The 16534-nt window shown below is 46.3% G+C and overlaps 1 protein-coding gene across 1 annotated transcript in view; it reads left to right on the top strand.

Annotated features, from left to right (window-relative positions):
* Positions 1-16132, top strand: part of LOC148451039 (phosphatidylinositol 3-kinase C2 domain-containing subunit gamma-like) — a gene marked incomplete at its 3' end in the record, with an annotated part of 402128 nt that extends 385996 nt beyond the window's left edge. Inside the window, exons 28-30 of the mRNA XM_088462349.1 lie at positions 11369-11420; positions 13771-13850; positions 16007-16132. Of these exons, the coding sequence (XP_088318475.1) occupies positions 11369-11420; positions 13771-13850; positions 16007-16132 (258 nt within the window). The remainder of the gene's footprint in view (positions 1-11368; positions 11421-13770; positions 13851-16006) is intronic.
* Positions 16133-16534: the final 402 nt, after the last annotated feature.

Here is a 16534-nt window from a genome sequence, read left to right as displayed (position 1 = left end):
AATCAGGCCCTATATGTACCTGTGGCAAGTCGCCATTATAAGGTGGTGTCCAATGAGGGAAGTGGGAATTTTGTTCTCCAGGTTAAATGCTACAGACGTGCTGGCCACCTATGTTCCATTGCAGCTCCCAAGCTTCTAGCTACATATTGGGGACCTTGTTCATACTCCAGTAGTGCTCAGAGTCCTCGGACATGTGTTGGAACCTAATACGTAGTTACAGAAGTGTTAGACGGCAATGTTTCCTATCACTGCAGTTTGGGACTCTGCACTACTGTACCAGTCCATTCTCCTATTGCTGCGGGTCATCTTACTCAAGGGTGCCGACTGTCCATTGCCAGTAGCTGCAGATTCAGCTGTACATAGTCTTCTGCTCGGATGCCTGCAACATACATAGCGTTCCTCATTGCTGATCTGAGCCCAGGACTCTGCCAGACATCCCTAAGCCTGAGAAAGACCCTATGCAATGCCAAAATTATTGCCCATTGCTCTTTTACATTCCGATATAAAACTTTGTGTTAAATTGGTTCAACCCGTCCCAAAACTCCTTAGTCAAGATGGACTTTATCTGTTGGGTAATTTGCTGGGGGATTACCAACAATTGGCCCCTGGATGGATCTGCATTGAATTCAGTTCTGGATTCTCACTCACCTGGGTCATATCTTAGTATTGTCTGAAGAATGTACCTGCCCTCCGGTCACCTGTCCAGCCTCCGTCTTCTGGGCTGATTTCAGACCTACGTTAGTCTCTCTGGCACAGTCCAGGAATAGGAAAGGTCCACGATCTGGTTACTGATGACACTTTCCTATCATTCCATGTCTGTCTTGTGCTTCTCCGTTGACTCTGTCCTGCAACAGTTCATGGAGGGTTTGTCCATGGAACTGCGGGCTTAGTAGAGTTGTGCGTCCACACATCATCGCCTAGGGCTGGTGCAAGACTGCGCTGATGGATATGAAAGCAGCCGTACCTATAGGGGTGGTCAGGCTGCAAAGATGCCTAAAACTTGCCATATGGCAAAATTGCAAATTTGGGACCCGATTAAGAGACGGACAGAATTGCACAGGCGGCACACAAGCGTACACAGGATCACACAGGCCGCACACAGCTGCTCACAGCCGCACACAAGCGTACACGGGCGCACACAACCACACACGGGCGCACACAGGCGTACACAGCCGCACACGGGCGTACACAGCCGCACACGGGCGTACACAGCCGCACAGCCGCACACAGGCGTAACCAGGATCACACAGCTGCTCACAGCCGAAGCGGTTGTGCAATTCTAACCATTTAAAATGCAAATAAATCTGGTCTCACAGTGTGATAAAGTGCTGCCAAGTTCTGTCCGTTTCTTCTGCGAGCCCTATGAGAAGCCATTATGGATATGTACAATTGTCACCTATAGATCTGTACTGTACAGACGCACATCATAGTCCTTCCCGGGGTTACGAGCCTGAGGCCCATTCGGTAGAGACGCAGTTTTGTGATATCACGCAGCTGTTATTGGACTTTTGTACCTGTCTGTGGAGGTGAGCGCAGGACATTACGGCGGTGGAAGCTGGGCAGGGAGGGGGGGGGATTCTATTTGCCGAATACGAGTGAGAGGCGGGAATGCGCTTATTACTATTAGAATAATTCAGACTGCGGTATGACATTTACAGGCACCTCGGGGGGTGGCGATTGTGCAGGATGGGGGATGTTGTATATGTGATATTGGGCGCTGACAGCTGTAGATCCATCTCTCCTGTGATACGGGAAAGTACGTTCCCTCCGTACGGGCAGAATTCAGGCTGACTGAGCAATGGACCCTCCTCACAGTAACATCTAGAGATTTGGGGCCCACAGCAAATTGTGAATAGGGATCACAGGGTTTTTATGGAGGTAAACCCATACCCCCCACCCCTCCTCCTCCCCCTCCCTGTCTGCCACATCTTCCTCAGCGGACACCACACCACCCTCCTCTGGGCACATGGCAGAGGGGCATTTCAGCTGCAGTGCCTGGTAGTTTCGCCGTGTATGTTCAGTAAGCACATACAGTACATGTAAAGTGTAACACGTCAAGTCCCGGAGACACTTCTGTCATTTACATTTCTGCAGAGAATTATTTATGTCTCCGGCTTTTACATTCTCAGCACAAATAACGATTTATCCGTCACATGTAACAATCAGGGGCAGCAGGGAAAATCTATTCTATTATTCACACACAGCATTAAAACTTTCATAATAAGTAGCTGCGGCTGGTGAAGCCGACACTGTCCTGTATAACGTACTGCGCGCTCACTGATCTGTGAGTAATTATTATGTGTTGAGTGTCTGTACTGACGTCACTAATACGTCCCCCATTTCATGCAGAGATACATTATACATACATAAAACAGCAAATGTGGCAGAACGCACATTAAATGTAGGACCCCCCCCATGTATGAGCAGGGTGTTCTTCACTTCCTTTTCTATAAACCTTTCTGTGATTTGCGAAGCACAAAATGGCCGACGTGCAGTGTAAATCACGCTTGGGACTCGCTGTGCCCTGTAATTGGAGCCTATGGCTTACCTACGCTGTGTGCAACTAAGATAAGTGGGGCCCTGGGAAATGCATAAGAACTGAGTAACATCATATATCACTATGTACACATAGTCCCAGATCAGATCTACCATGCGGGTGTGGAACCCTGCTCACCCCTCTGTCTCCTCCATTGCCACCGTGTTTCACCAATCTCCTTACATTATGAACGTCTCTGTGGCCTGGTCCTCAGTCCTTGTCTGGTGATTATTACCACTCTGCGATATCACGTTGCAGTCAGTGTGTGGCCCGGTCCTCGTCCTGGTGATTATTATCACACTGCAACATCACTATGCAGTCAGCGTGTGACCTGGTCCTCAGATCCTCGTCCTGGTGATTATTATCACACTGCGATATCACTATGCAGTCAGTGTGTGGCCCGGTCCTCAGATCCTCGTCCTATTGATTATCACATTGCGAGATTACTTTGCAGTCCGTGTGTGGCCTGGTCCTCGTCCTGGTGATTATTATCACACTGCGATATCACTATGCAGTCAGCGTGTGGCCTGGTCCTCGTCCTGGTGATTATTATCACACTGCGATATCACTTTGCAGTCAGTGTGTAGCCTGGTCCTAAGATCCTCGTCCTATTGATTATTATGACATTGAGATATCACTTTGCAGTCAGTGTGTAGCCCGGTCCTCAGATCCTCATCCTGGTGATTATTATCACACTGCGATATCACTTTGCAGTCAGTGTGTGGCCTGGTCCTCAGATCCTCGTCCTGGTGATTATTATCACACTGCGATATCACTTTGCAGTCAGTGTGTAGCCCGGTCCTCAGATCCTCGTCCTGGTGATCTGATATAACGCGGGGACGCCCTCTGATGTAACGCAGGGACACCATATGTTGTGACTAATAGTTTGTCTGTATATGAAAAGAGACTTAGGCCACATAGTACGATTCTCTATTCCTCTCTGTGTCCGGGAATGACGGCCGATGTGTCATCCTCTGTGGATAGATTAGAATACGTAATGATGGAAACATTGAGATTAATGAAACCAGTCAAAGCTAAATAATTGTATAAATGAAAGTAATAGGTAGAAAACTAATGCTAATTTCAGATGAATCAATTCCAGCGCGCCAAGGTTTCTGTAACCTTTATCTCTATTAGAGATGAGAAAACTGAGAGCAAAGGGATGAGTCCATTACTTAGTGATGATAAAGCTCCAGAAATATCCTGACCGCATCAGCTCCAGACGCTGACGTGGGCCCGGACTGTGATCCCAGCCCCTGACGTGGGCCCGGACAGTGATCCCAGCCCCTGACGTGGGCCCGGACAGTGATCCCAGCCCCTGACGTGGGCCCGGACAGTGATCCCAGCCCCTGACGTGGGCCCGGACAGTGATCCCAGCCCCTGACGTGGGCCCGGACAGTGATCCCAGCCCCTGACGTGGGCCCGGACAGTGATCCCAGCCCCTGACGTGGGCCCGGACAGTGATCCCAGCCCCTGACGTGGGCCCGGACAGTGATCCCAGCCCCTGACGTGGGCCCGGACAGTGATCCCAGCCCCTGACGTGGGCCCGGACAGTGATCCCAGCCCCTGACGTGGGCCCGGACTGTGATCCCAGCCCCTGACGTGGGCCCGGACTGTGATCCCAGCCCCTGACGTGGGCCCGGACTGTGATCCCAGCCCCTGACGTGGGCCCGGACTGTGATCCCAGCCCCTGACGTGGGCCCGGACTGTGATCCCAGCCCCTGACGTGGGCCCGGACTGTGATCCCAGCCCCTGACGTGGGCCCGGACTGTGATCCCAGCCCCTGACGGAGCCCGGTCTGTGATCCCAGACCCTGACAGAGCCCGGATGCTTGTCACAGCACAGCTCTTTATATGGCAAGAGTGATGCGGTCCTCATTTATGACAATGGGGACCCAGCGTTGCCTTTCCGGCTTCAGCAAAGCCCTCCACGCACTGCCGGGTCCATGTGTCATGTGACATGCGCAGACGGACCGTCGTGCATGCGCATTACACAAGACCCCCGGTGCTGGCAGCGTTAGGCTGCTAGGAGCCCAGCGGAGAACCTTGCAGAAGAGGAGGACTTTGCTGGACCTCGCTGAGGGGTAAGTATTGGTAAATACCAGTGTATCACAGCGATACTAATCCACAAATGCAGCTGGTGTTTACCTTCGTTAATAAATGGGAACCTATATTATATATCTATATATATTTAATCAAATATACTGACGTCTGACTTACTGACTCAGGATCTGATTCAGCAAGGAACGCAGCGAGCGAACCGGCCACTGCCATCAGGACTGCGATCACAGCGGCTACGCAGACGCATTACAGAGTAATTGACAAGAAGTGCCCTATGTGAGTGGTGACGGGGGGGTTGATGAAACGCAGGCGCGCCAGTGCGTTTGAACGCCGTTGCATGGGCCTCATAGCGTGCGCTGAAGTAAGCAATTCCTGAGTATGGTCTGACCTGCCTTAGTGTGCGTGAGGCTGCGATGGTACTCGATTGTACCGATGTTTTTGCAGTCTTGCTAAACATTATGGATGTGTGTGTAAGGTAAAGTGGGCGTGCTTATGTAGTGCAGCGACGGCATTGCGATCGCTATGGTTTAGCACACTATCACAGTGAACTGTGTGAGTACGCAATATTGCATACCATAGTGAATCAGGCCCTCAGTGGGGCGATTAAAATGTCGTGTGGGCAGCAAAAATTAATGAGCGCCCAGTTTTGCAATTTAATTCAATTGTGAGCAGGAATGTCGGTGCTGCCGGCTATCGCGCTCAGACGGAGCAATAATTGAATTGCTCCGTCAGGCGCCTTAAAAAAATAGCCACTGGCTAAACAATTGAATCAGCCCCACTGACTCATCAACGCCCAGTCCAAGCCCCTGGACCTAGAAACATGAAAATCGGGAAGTATATTCCTTCCATAACGTAGCTGCCCACTAAGCACTAAGAAGGGATTTTAAAAAATTCTACTCTTAAGGGGTGAGAAGGGCTAAAATGTGTCTTCCCCCTGTGCACTGTCCTAACCGATTGTCTCATTGTGGCACAGATCATATTCACCAACTGTCACCCCAAGTGCTGCCAAACATCACTGGCAGTTGGTGTGGCTCCTCTATTTGTATAGTGAGGGAGGGGAATGTGTTACTACTACAGGTGAGAGAGGATTGTTACTACAAAGGTGAGGGAGGGGAATGACAAATGTGTTACGGGGTGAAGGAAACTAATGTGTTACAACATGGGTGAGGGAGGGCAATGTGTTACTACAGAGGTGAGGGAGGGAAATGTGTTAGAACACAGGTGAAGGAGAGGAATGTCTTACTATAGCAGAGATGGAGGGGAATGTGTTACTACAGAGGTGAGGTAAGGGAATGTCTTAGTACACATGTGAGGGAGACGAATGTCTTACTATAGCAGTGAGGGAGGGGATGTATTACTATAGAGAAGGATTAATGTGTTACTGGAGTGGTGAGATAGAAATGGAAACAGTAAATATCTAAGGTGTATCTGGGTGAAAGCAGGTACATCAGCTAGTGTAACATATGAACAGTTGCACCTCCGTGTTGGGACACAAACGGATGTTCCCTTTTTCTTAAATATATAGTGAATAACAGATTTATCAGTCATATGTGCTCCTGCACTAAGCTTAGATCTGTCCTATAGGACGTTAGATGATGATGATGACACTATTGCTCAGTCCTATTTGACGTTAGATGATGATGACATGATTGCTCAGTCTTATAGGACGTTAGCTGATGATGACACTATTGTTCAGTCCTATAGGACGTTAGATGATGATGACATGACTCCTCAGTCCTATAGGATGTTAGCTGATGATGACACTATTGCTCAGTCCTATAGAATAGCTGATGATGACACGATTGCTCAGTCCTGTGCGATGTTGGCTGTAGGACGTTAGCTGATGATGACACGATTGCTCAGTCCTGTAGGACGTTAGCTGATGATGACACGATTGCTCCTATAGGACGTTAGCTGATGATGACATGATTGCTCAGTCCTATAGGACGTTAGCTGATGATGACACGATTGCTCAGTCCTGTGGGATGTTGGCTGTAGGACGTTAGCTGATGATGACACGATTGCTCAGTCCTGTAGGACGTTAGCTGATGATGACACGATTGCTCAGTCCTATAGGACGTTAGCTGATGATGACACGATTGCTCCTATAGGACGTTAGCTGATGATGACATGATTGCTCAGTCCTATAGGACGTTAGCTGATGATGACACGATTGCTCAGTCCTGTAGGACGTTAGCTGATGTTGACACGATTGCTCAGTCCTGTAGGACGTTAGCTGATGTTGACACGATTCCTCAGTCCTATAGGACGATAGCTGATGATGACACGATTGCTCAGTCCTATAGGACATTAGCTGATGATGACACTATTACTCAGTCCTATAGGATGTTAGCTGATGATGACACTATTGCTCAGTCCTATAGGATGTTAGCTGATGATGACACTATTGCTCAGTCCTATAGGACGATAGCGGATGATGACATGGTTGGCCAGTCCTATGGGACGTTGGCTGTAGGAAGTTAGTTGATGATGACACGATTGCTCAGTCCTGTGGGATGTTGGATGTAGGACGTTAGCTGATGACACGATTGCTCAGTCCTGTGCGAAGTTGGCTGTAGGACGTTAGCTGATGATGACACGATTGCTCAGCCCTGTGCGATGTTGGCTGTAGGACGTTAGCTGATGATGACACGATTGCTCAGTCCTGTGGGATGTTGGCTGTAGGACGTTAGCTGATGATGACACGATTGCTCAGTTCTATAGGACGATAGCTGATGATGACATGATGCTCCTATAGGACGTTAGCTGATGATGACACTATTCCTAAGTTCTGTAGGACGTTAGCTGATGATGACACGATTGCTCCTATAGGACGTTAGCTGGTGATGACACGATTGCTCTTATAGGACGTTAGCTGATGACACAATTGCTCAGTCCTATAGGACGTTAGCTGATGATGACACGATTGCTCAGTCCTGTAGGACGTTAGCTGATGATGACACAATTGCTCAGTCCTGTAGGACGTTAGCTGATGATGACATGATTGGTCAGTCCTATAGGACGTTAGCTGATGATGACACGATTGCTCAGTCCTGTGGGATGTTGGCTGTATGACGTTAGCTGATGATGACACGATTGCTCAGTCCTATAGGACGCTAGATGATGATGACACTATTGCTCAGTCCTATAGGACGATAGCTGATGATGACATGGTTGGTCAGTCCTATGGGACGTTGGCTGTAGGAAGTTAGTTGATGATGACACGATTACTCAGTCCTGTGCGATGTTGGCTGTAGGACGTTAGCTGATGACACGATTGCTCAGTCCTGTGCGATGTTGGCTGTAGGACGTTAGCTGATGATGACACGATTGCTCAGTCCTGTGGGATGTTGGCTGTAGGACGTTAGCTGATGATGACAGAATTCCTCAGTTCTATAGGACGATAGCTGATGATGACATGATTGGTCAGTCCTATAGGACGTTAGCTGATGATGACACGATGCTCCTATAGGACGTTTGCTGATGATGACACTATTCCTCAGTCCTATAGGACGTTAGCTGATGATGACATGGTTGGTCAGTCCTATGGGACGTTGGCTGTAGGAAGTTAGTTGATGATGACACGATTACTCAGTCCTGTGCGATTTTGGCTGTAGGACGTTAGCTGATGACACGATTGCTCAGTCCTGTGCGATGTTGGCTGTAGGACGTTAGCTGATGATGACACGATTGCTCAGTCCTGTGGGATGTTGGCTGTAGGACGTTAGCTGATGATGACAGAATTCCTCAGTTCTATAGGACGATAGCTGATGATGACATGATTGGTCAGTCCTATAGGACGTTAGCTGATGATGACACGATGCTCCTATAGGACGTTTGCTGATGATGACACTATTCCTCAGTCCTATAGGACGTTAGCTGATGATGACATGGTTGGTCAGTCCTATGGGACGTTGGCTGTAGGAAGTTAGTTGATGATGACACGATTGCTCAGTCCTATAGGACGCTAGATGATGATGACACTATTGCTCAGTCCTATAGGACGATAGCTGATGATGACATGGTTGGTCAGTCCTATGGGACGTTGGCTGTAGGAAGTTAGTTGATGATGACACGATTACTCAGTCCTGTGCGATGTTGGCTGTAGGACGTTAGCTGATGACACGATTGCTCAGTCCTGTGCGATGTTGGCTGTAGGACGTTAGCTGATGATGACACGATTGCTCAGTCCTGTGGGATGTTGGCTGTAGGATGTTAGCTGATGATGACAGAATTCCTCAGTTCTATAGGACGATAGCTGATGATGACATGATTGGTCAGTCCAGTGGGACGTTAGATGATGATGACACGATTGCTCAGTGCTATAGGACGTTAGATGATGATGATGACATGATTGGTCAGTCCTGTAGGACGTTAGATGATGATGACACGATTGCTCAGTCCTGTAGGATGTTAGATGATGATGACATGATTGCTCAATCCTGTGGGACGTTGGCTGTAGGACGTTAGCTAATGATGACATGATTGCTCAGTCCTATAGGACGTTAGCTGATGATGACACTATTCCTCAGTCCTATAGGACGTTAGCTGATGATGACACTATTCCTCAGTCCTGTAGGACGTTAGCTGATGATGACGCGATTCCTCAGTCCTATAGGACGTTAGCTGATGATGACACGATTCCTCAGTCCTATAGGACGTTAGCTGATGATGACACGATTCCTCAGTCCTGTAGGACGTTAGCTGATGATGACATGATTGCTCAGTCCTATAGGACGTTAGCTGATGATGACACGATTGCTCAGTCCTGTTGGATGTTAGATGATGTTGACACGATTCCTCAGTCCTATAGGACGACAGCTGATGATGACACGATTGCTCAGTCCTATAGGACGTTAGCTGATGACATGATTGGTCAGTCCTATAGGATGTTAGCTGATGATGACACTATTCCTCAGTCCTATAGGACGTTAGCTGATGATGACACTATTCCTCAGTCCTGTAGGACGTTAGCTGATGATGACGCGATTCCTCAGTCCTATAGGACGTTAGCTGATGATGACACGATTCCTCAGTCCTATAGGACGTTAGCTGATGATGACACGATTCCTCAGTCCTGTAGGACGTTAGCTGATGATGACATGATTGCTCAGTCCTATAGGACGTTAGCTGATGATGACACGATTGCTCAGTCCTGTTGGATGTTAGATGATGTTGACACGATTCCTCAGTCCTATAGGACGACAGCTGATGATGACACGATTGCTCAGTCCTATAGGACGTTAGCTGATGACATGATTGGTCAGTCCTATAGGATGTTAGCTGATGATGACACGATTGCTCAGTCCTATAGGACTATAGCTGATGATGACATGATTGCTCAGTCCTATGGGACGTTAGCTGATGATGACACGATTGCTCAGTCCTATAGAACAATAGCTGATGATGACACGTTTGCTCAGTCCTGTGGGATGTTGGCTGTAGGACGTTAGCTGATGATGACAGAATTCCTCAGTTCTATAGGACGATAGCTGATGATGACACGATTGCTCAGTCCTATAGAACAATAGCTGATGATGACACGATTGCTCAGTCCTGTGGGATGTTGGCTGTAGGACGTTAGCTGATGATGACAGAATTCCTCAGTTCTATAGGACGATAGCTGATGATGACATGATTGATCAGTCCTGTGGGACGTTAGAAGATGATGACACGATTGCTCAGTCCTATAGGACGTTAGATGATGATGATGACATGATTGGTCAGTCCTGTGGGACATTGACTGTAGGACGATAGCTGATGATGACAGAATTCCTCAGTTCTATAGGACGATAGCTGATGATGACCTGATAGGTCAGTCCTGTGGGACATTGGCTGTAGGACGTTAGCTGATGAAGACAGAATTCCTCAGCCCTATAGCTGATGATGACATGATTGGTCAGTCCTGTGGGACGTTAGATGATGATGACACGATTGCTCAGTCCTATAGGACGTTAGATGATGACATGATTGGTCAGTCCTGTGGGACTTTAGCTGATGATGACATGATTGGTCAGTCCTGTGGGATGGTGGCTGTAGGACGTTAGCTGATGATGACATGATTGGTCAGTCCTCTGGGACATTGGCTGTAGGACATTAGCTGATGATGACACGATTGCTCAGTACTCTGGGATGTTGGCTGTAGGACGTTAGCTGATGACAGAATTCCTCAGTTCTATAGGACGATAGCTGATGATGACATGATTGGTCAGTCCTGTGGGACGTTAGATGATGATGACACGATTGCTCAGTCCTTTAGGACTTTAGCTGATGATGACATGATTGGTCAGTCCTGTAGGACGTTAGCTGATGATGACAGGATTCCTCAGTCCTATAGGACATTAGCTGATGACATGATTGGTCAGTCCTGTGTGACGATGGCTGTAGGACGTTGGCTGATGATGACATGATTGCTCAGTCCTATAGAACAATAGCTGATGACGACACGATTGCGCAGTCCTATAGAACAATAGCCGATGATGACATGATTGCTCAGTCCTGTGGGATGTTGGCTGTAGGACGTTAGCTGATGATGACATGATTGGTCAGTCCTGTGGGACATTGGCTGTAGGACGTTAGCTGATGAAGACAGAATTCCTCAGTCCTATAAGACTTTAGCTGATGATGACATGATTGGTCAGTCCTGTGGGATGGTGGCTGTAGGACATTAGCTGATGATGACATGATTGCTCAGTACTATGGGACGTTGGCTGATGATGACATGATTGAGATTATGAAGACGTTCTGAGAATGGAATTTTCTGTTTCCGCAGAGTGGGAAATTTCTTACGGAACCAAAAGGCATCAGAGACAATAATTCGGCAGGTACGTGTCCTATATTATACCCCATGGCCCCGACAAGTATTACTACCTCTGAAGATCATTGTCCCAGCTGGAGGTAATGCTATGTGCCTAATCTGCCGTGTTATGTGTAATATACTTGCAGTGATGTACAGTGTATGTTACAGTGTACAGGTATTCCCACATATAGCATTACTGGGAAAACTGTGCGTGTGACACTGAGATCATGTGATCATTCACAGCCAATGTGTTGAGAGCTGACAGTCTCTGAGTATGTTGGCCAGTCACTCTCATTTATATTGGAGACAGGTAATAAGGCCGTATATAGCTGTAACACGGTATCGGTAACATACATGTAGTTATATGCAGTCTGTTCAGTTATCGGTATTATATCTGTCATATTCATAGTACATGTCCTGTGTATCATATCTGTCATAGTACATGTCCTGTGTATCATATCTGTCATATTCATAGTACATGTCCTGTGTATCATATCTGTCATATTCATAGTACATGTCCTGTGTATTATATCTGTCATATTCATAGTACATGTCCTGTGTATCAGATCTGTCATAGTACATGTCCTGTGTATTATATCTGTCATATTCATAGTACATGTCCTGTGTATCATATCTGTCATATTCATAGTACATGTCCTGTGTATTATATCTGTCATATTCATAGTACATGTCCTGTGTATCAGATCTGTCATATTCATAGTACATGTCCTGTGTATCATATTTGTCATACTCATAGTACATGTCCTGTGTATTATATCTGTCATAGTACATGTCATGTGTATCATATCTGTCATATTCATAGTACATGTCCTGTGTATTATATCTGTCATAGTACATGTCCTGTGTATTATATCTGTCATAGTACATGTCCTGTGTATTATATCTGTCATATTCATAGTACATGTCCTGTGTATTATATCTGTCATAGTACATGTCCTGTGTATTATATCTGTCATAGTACATGTCCTGTGTATTATATCTGTCATAGTACATGTCCTGTGTATTATATCTGTCATAGTACATGTCCTGTGTATCATATCTGTCATATTCATAGTACATGTCCTGTGTATTATATCTGTCATAGTACATGTCCTGTGTATCATATCTGTCATATTCATAGTACATGTCCTGTGTATTATATCTGTCATAGTACATCTCCTGTGTATTATATCTGTCATATTCATAGTACATATCCTGTGTATTATATCTGTCATAGTACATGTCCTGTGTATTATATCTGTCATAGTACATGTCCTGTGTATTATATCTGTCATACTCATAGTACATGTCCTGTGTATTATATCTGTCATACTCATAGTACATGTCCTGTGTATCATATCTGTCATATTCATAGTACATGTCCTGTGTATTATATCTGTCATATTCATAGTACATGTCCTGTGTATCAGATCTGTCATAGTACATGTCCTGTGTATTATATCTGTCATATTCATAGTACATGTCCTATGTATTATATCTGTCATAGTACATGTCCTGTGTATTATATCTGTCATATTCATAGTACATGTCCTGTGTATCATATCTGTCATATTCATAGTACATGTCCTGTGTATCATATCTGTCATATTCATAGTACATGTCCTGTGTATCATATCTGTCATAGTACATGTCCTGTGTATCATATTTGTCATACTCATAGTACATGTCCTGTGTATTATATCTGTCATAGTACATGTCATGTGTATCATATCTGTCATATTCATAGTACATGTCCTGTGTATTATATCTGTCATAGTACATATCCGTCATATTCATAGTACATGTCCTGTGTATCATATCTGTCATATTCATAGTACATGTCCTGTGTATCATATCTGTCATAGTACATGTCCTGTGTATCATATCTGTCATACTCATAGTACATGTCATGTGTATTATATCTGTCATACTCATAGTACATGTCCTGTGTATCATATCTGTCATACTCATAGTACATGTCCTGTGTATCATATCTGTCATATTCATAGTACATGTCCTGTGTATATCTGTCATATTCATAGTACATGTCCTGTGTATCATATCTGTCATAGTACATGTCCTGTGTATCATATCTGTCATACTCATAGTACATGTCCTGTGTATTATATCTGTCATACTCATAGTACATGTCCTGTGTATATCTGTCATAGTACATATCCTGTGTATCATATCTGTAATAGTACATGTCCTGTGTATCATATCTGTCATACTCATAGTACATGTCCTGTGTATCATATCTGTCATATTCATAGTACATGTCCTGTGTATATCTGTCATATTCATAGTACATGTCCTGTGTATTATATCTGTCATACTCATAGTACATGTCCTGTGTATTATGTCATTTATCGCAGTGTCTGAGCGAGGGGTCCAGCTTCACTTCTCATTCTCTCCCCCCATCTTCTCCATTCTCCTGAAACACCTGAGAAATATTGTAAGTTACCTGTCCATAAAATCATCTGTTTGTCTGTCTGAGATAATCTGACCGTGTTCTCCATCCCTGTTACCTTCCCCTCCCCCCATAGGGGTCTATATACTAAGCTCTGTTAGGAGCTGATTGGCTGGTACCTTATCACCGTTCACCTTCTCTCCCAACTGTCATGTCACAGGCTGTGTTTGAAAAAAGACAGTTAGGAGCTGATTGGCTGGTACCTTTAAGTTGGGATATTGAAACCTAATGAGGACAGCGGGATGACACAATATAATGAACATACATTTAGCCTCCTTGTGCGTTAAACAGCCATTCTAGTCGCACCATGCCGTGGCATGACTCAGTAGCGCCGAGCGTCTTTTTACCTTCAAATGCGTCTTATTTGCACAACTATACCACTAGTTAGCGCAAGCAGCTTCTGCTGAGTAAAATGATAGACGGCATGCCTATATTCTGTGTGTGTGACTGCGGGTGTATCTGCATGCCTATATTCTGTGTGTGTGACTGCGGGTGTATCTGCATGCCTATATTCTGTGTGTGACTGCGGGTGTATCTGCATGCCTATATTGTGTGTGTGACTGCGGGTGTATCTGTATGCCTATGTTCTGTGTGTGACTGCGGGTGTATCTGCATGCCTATATTCTGTGTGTGTGACTGCGGGTGTATCTGCATGCCTATGTTCTGTGTGTGTGACTGCGGGTGTATCTGCATGCCTATATTCTGTGTGTGTGACTGCGGGTGTATCTGCATGCCTATATTCTGTGTGTGACTGCGGGTGTATCTGCATGCCTATATTCTGTGTGTGTGACTGCGGGTGTATCTGCATGCCTATATTGTGTGTGTGACTGCAGGTGTATCTGCATGCCTATGTTCTGTGTGTGACTGCGGGTGTATCTGCATGCCTATATTCTGTGTGTGACTGCGGGTGTATCTGCATGCCTATATTGTGTGTGTGACTGCGGGTGTATCTGCATGCCTATATTGTGTGTGTGACTGCGGGTGTATCTGCATGCCTATATTCTGTGTGTGTGACTGCGGGTGTATCTGCATGCCTATGTTCTGTGTGTGTGACTGCGGGTGTATCTGCATGCCTATATTCTGTGTGTGTGACTGCGGGTGTATCTGCATGCCTATATTCTGTGTGTGACTGCGGGTGTATCTGCATGCCTATATTCTGTGTGTGTGACTGCGGGTGTATCTGCATGCCTATATTGTGTGTGTGACTGCAGGTGTATCTGCATGCCTATGTTCTGTGTGTGACTGCGGGTGTATCTGCATGCCTATATTCTGTGTGTGACTGCGGGTGTATCTGCATGCCTATATTCTGTGTGTGACTGCGGGTGTATCTGCATGCCTATATTCTGTGTGTGTGACTGCGGGTGTATCTGCATGCCTATATTCTGTGTGTGTGACTGCGGGTGTATCTGCATGCCTATGTTCTGTGTGTGTGACTGCGGGTGTATCTGCATGCCTATATTCTGTGTGTGTGACTGCGGGTGTATCTGCATGCCTATATTCTGTGTGTGTGACTGCGGGTGTATCTGCATGCCTATATTCTGTGTGTGTGACTGCGGGTGTATCTGCATGCCTATATTCTGTGTGTGTGTGACAGCGGGTGTATCTGCATGCAGCAGATACACCCGCAGTCACACACACAGAATATAGGCATGCAGATACACCCGCAGAAGACGCACAAAAAGACGCTCGGCGCTACAGAGTTACACTGAACTCCCGTGTTATGTGTGGCGTGACTTGTAGCGCATGGAGTATATATGTATGTGGGCACATCTGTAAGTGAATTGCGTTGCAGTTGGCACATATTCTCCTGACTTGTTGGAAGGTGTGCGTTACTCCACGCTCGCTACAGCATGTGCAGCACTCTAAGGGGGGGGTTTCAGGGGGCTCCGCAGGATCGATGTCATCAGCTGATTTTTGCTGGCAGCCAATGGAGGTTGGAGGTGCGAGCAGAACCGGCCTACCGTAAGGTACCAAAATCAGAACCTAAGTGTGTTTTTATGTTGGTGGGAGAGGACTAGATACGCCCCTGAGGGATATGGTCAGGGGGTGGGATCCGTAATACACACACGTATATATTATATATCGCTATATGGGATCTTGTCTTAGAGCTCTGTGGTCTGATTTTATTTCTCTGTGTTTAGTATTTACCAGACGGCTCCGCGCCCATGATCAGCGTCACCATCTCCGCCCTTTCGGGGAACTGCGAAATTTCCAAACACAAAATAAAATCCCATTCAAAGTCTTCTGCCCCCACCTTCAACAAGCTGGTAAGTGCGGTTATCAGTAACATACGGTACCCACCATGTCAGACTCCTCACAGGATAATGGCCGTATTGGTGGTTCCTGGTACACGGAGATGAAAGTGTCATCGGCCTAATGGTGTCACTAGTGTAGACAAACTGCCATCGCCAACGGTTACAGAACCGATGGCAGCATCAACACCTGAAAGTGTGGCATTGCCCATCTGTAAAGCGCTAACGCCGGTCCCTGAGAGTGACGACTGTAACGTGGGGGCTGAGGGCGAAGCTGAGTGACAGAGGGCAGGGACAATGTATTTACATTTGGAGATTACAGATCTTGGGGAGGGGGATTATAATAATTGAGGAGCATATTCCTGCCCAGTTACTACCACGGCTGATTCCCATCCTCCATTATCCCAACAAATTATA

This window comes from Taudactylus pleione, unplaced genomic scaffold (genome assembly GCF_031769625.1).
Source record: "Taudactylus pleione unplaced genomic scaffold, aTauple2 ptg001198l, whole genome shotgun sequence".
Taxonomy (NCBI): Eukaryota; Metazoa; Chordata; class Amphibia; order Anura; family Myobatrachidae; genus Taudactylus; species Taudactylus pleione.
This window is presented reverse-complemented; position numbering and strand designations above follow the sequence as displayed.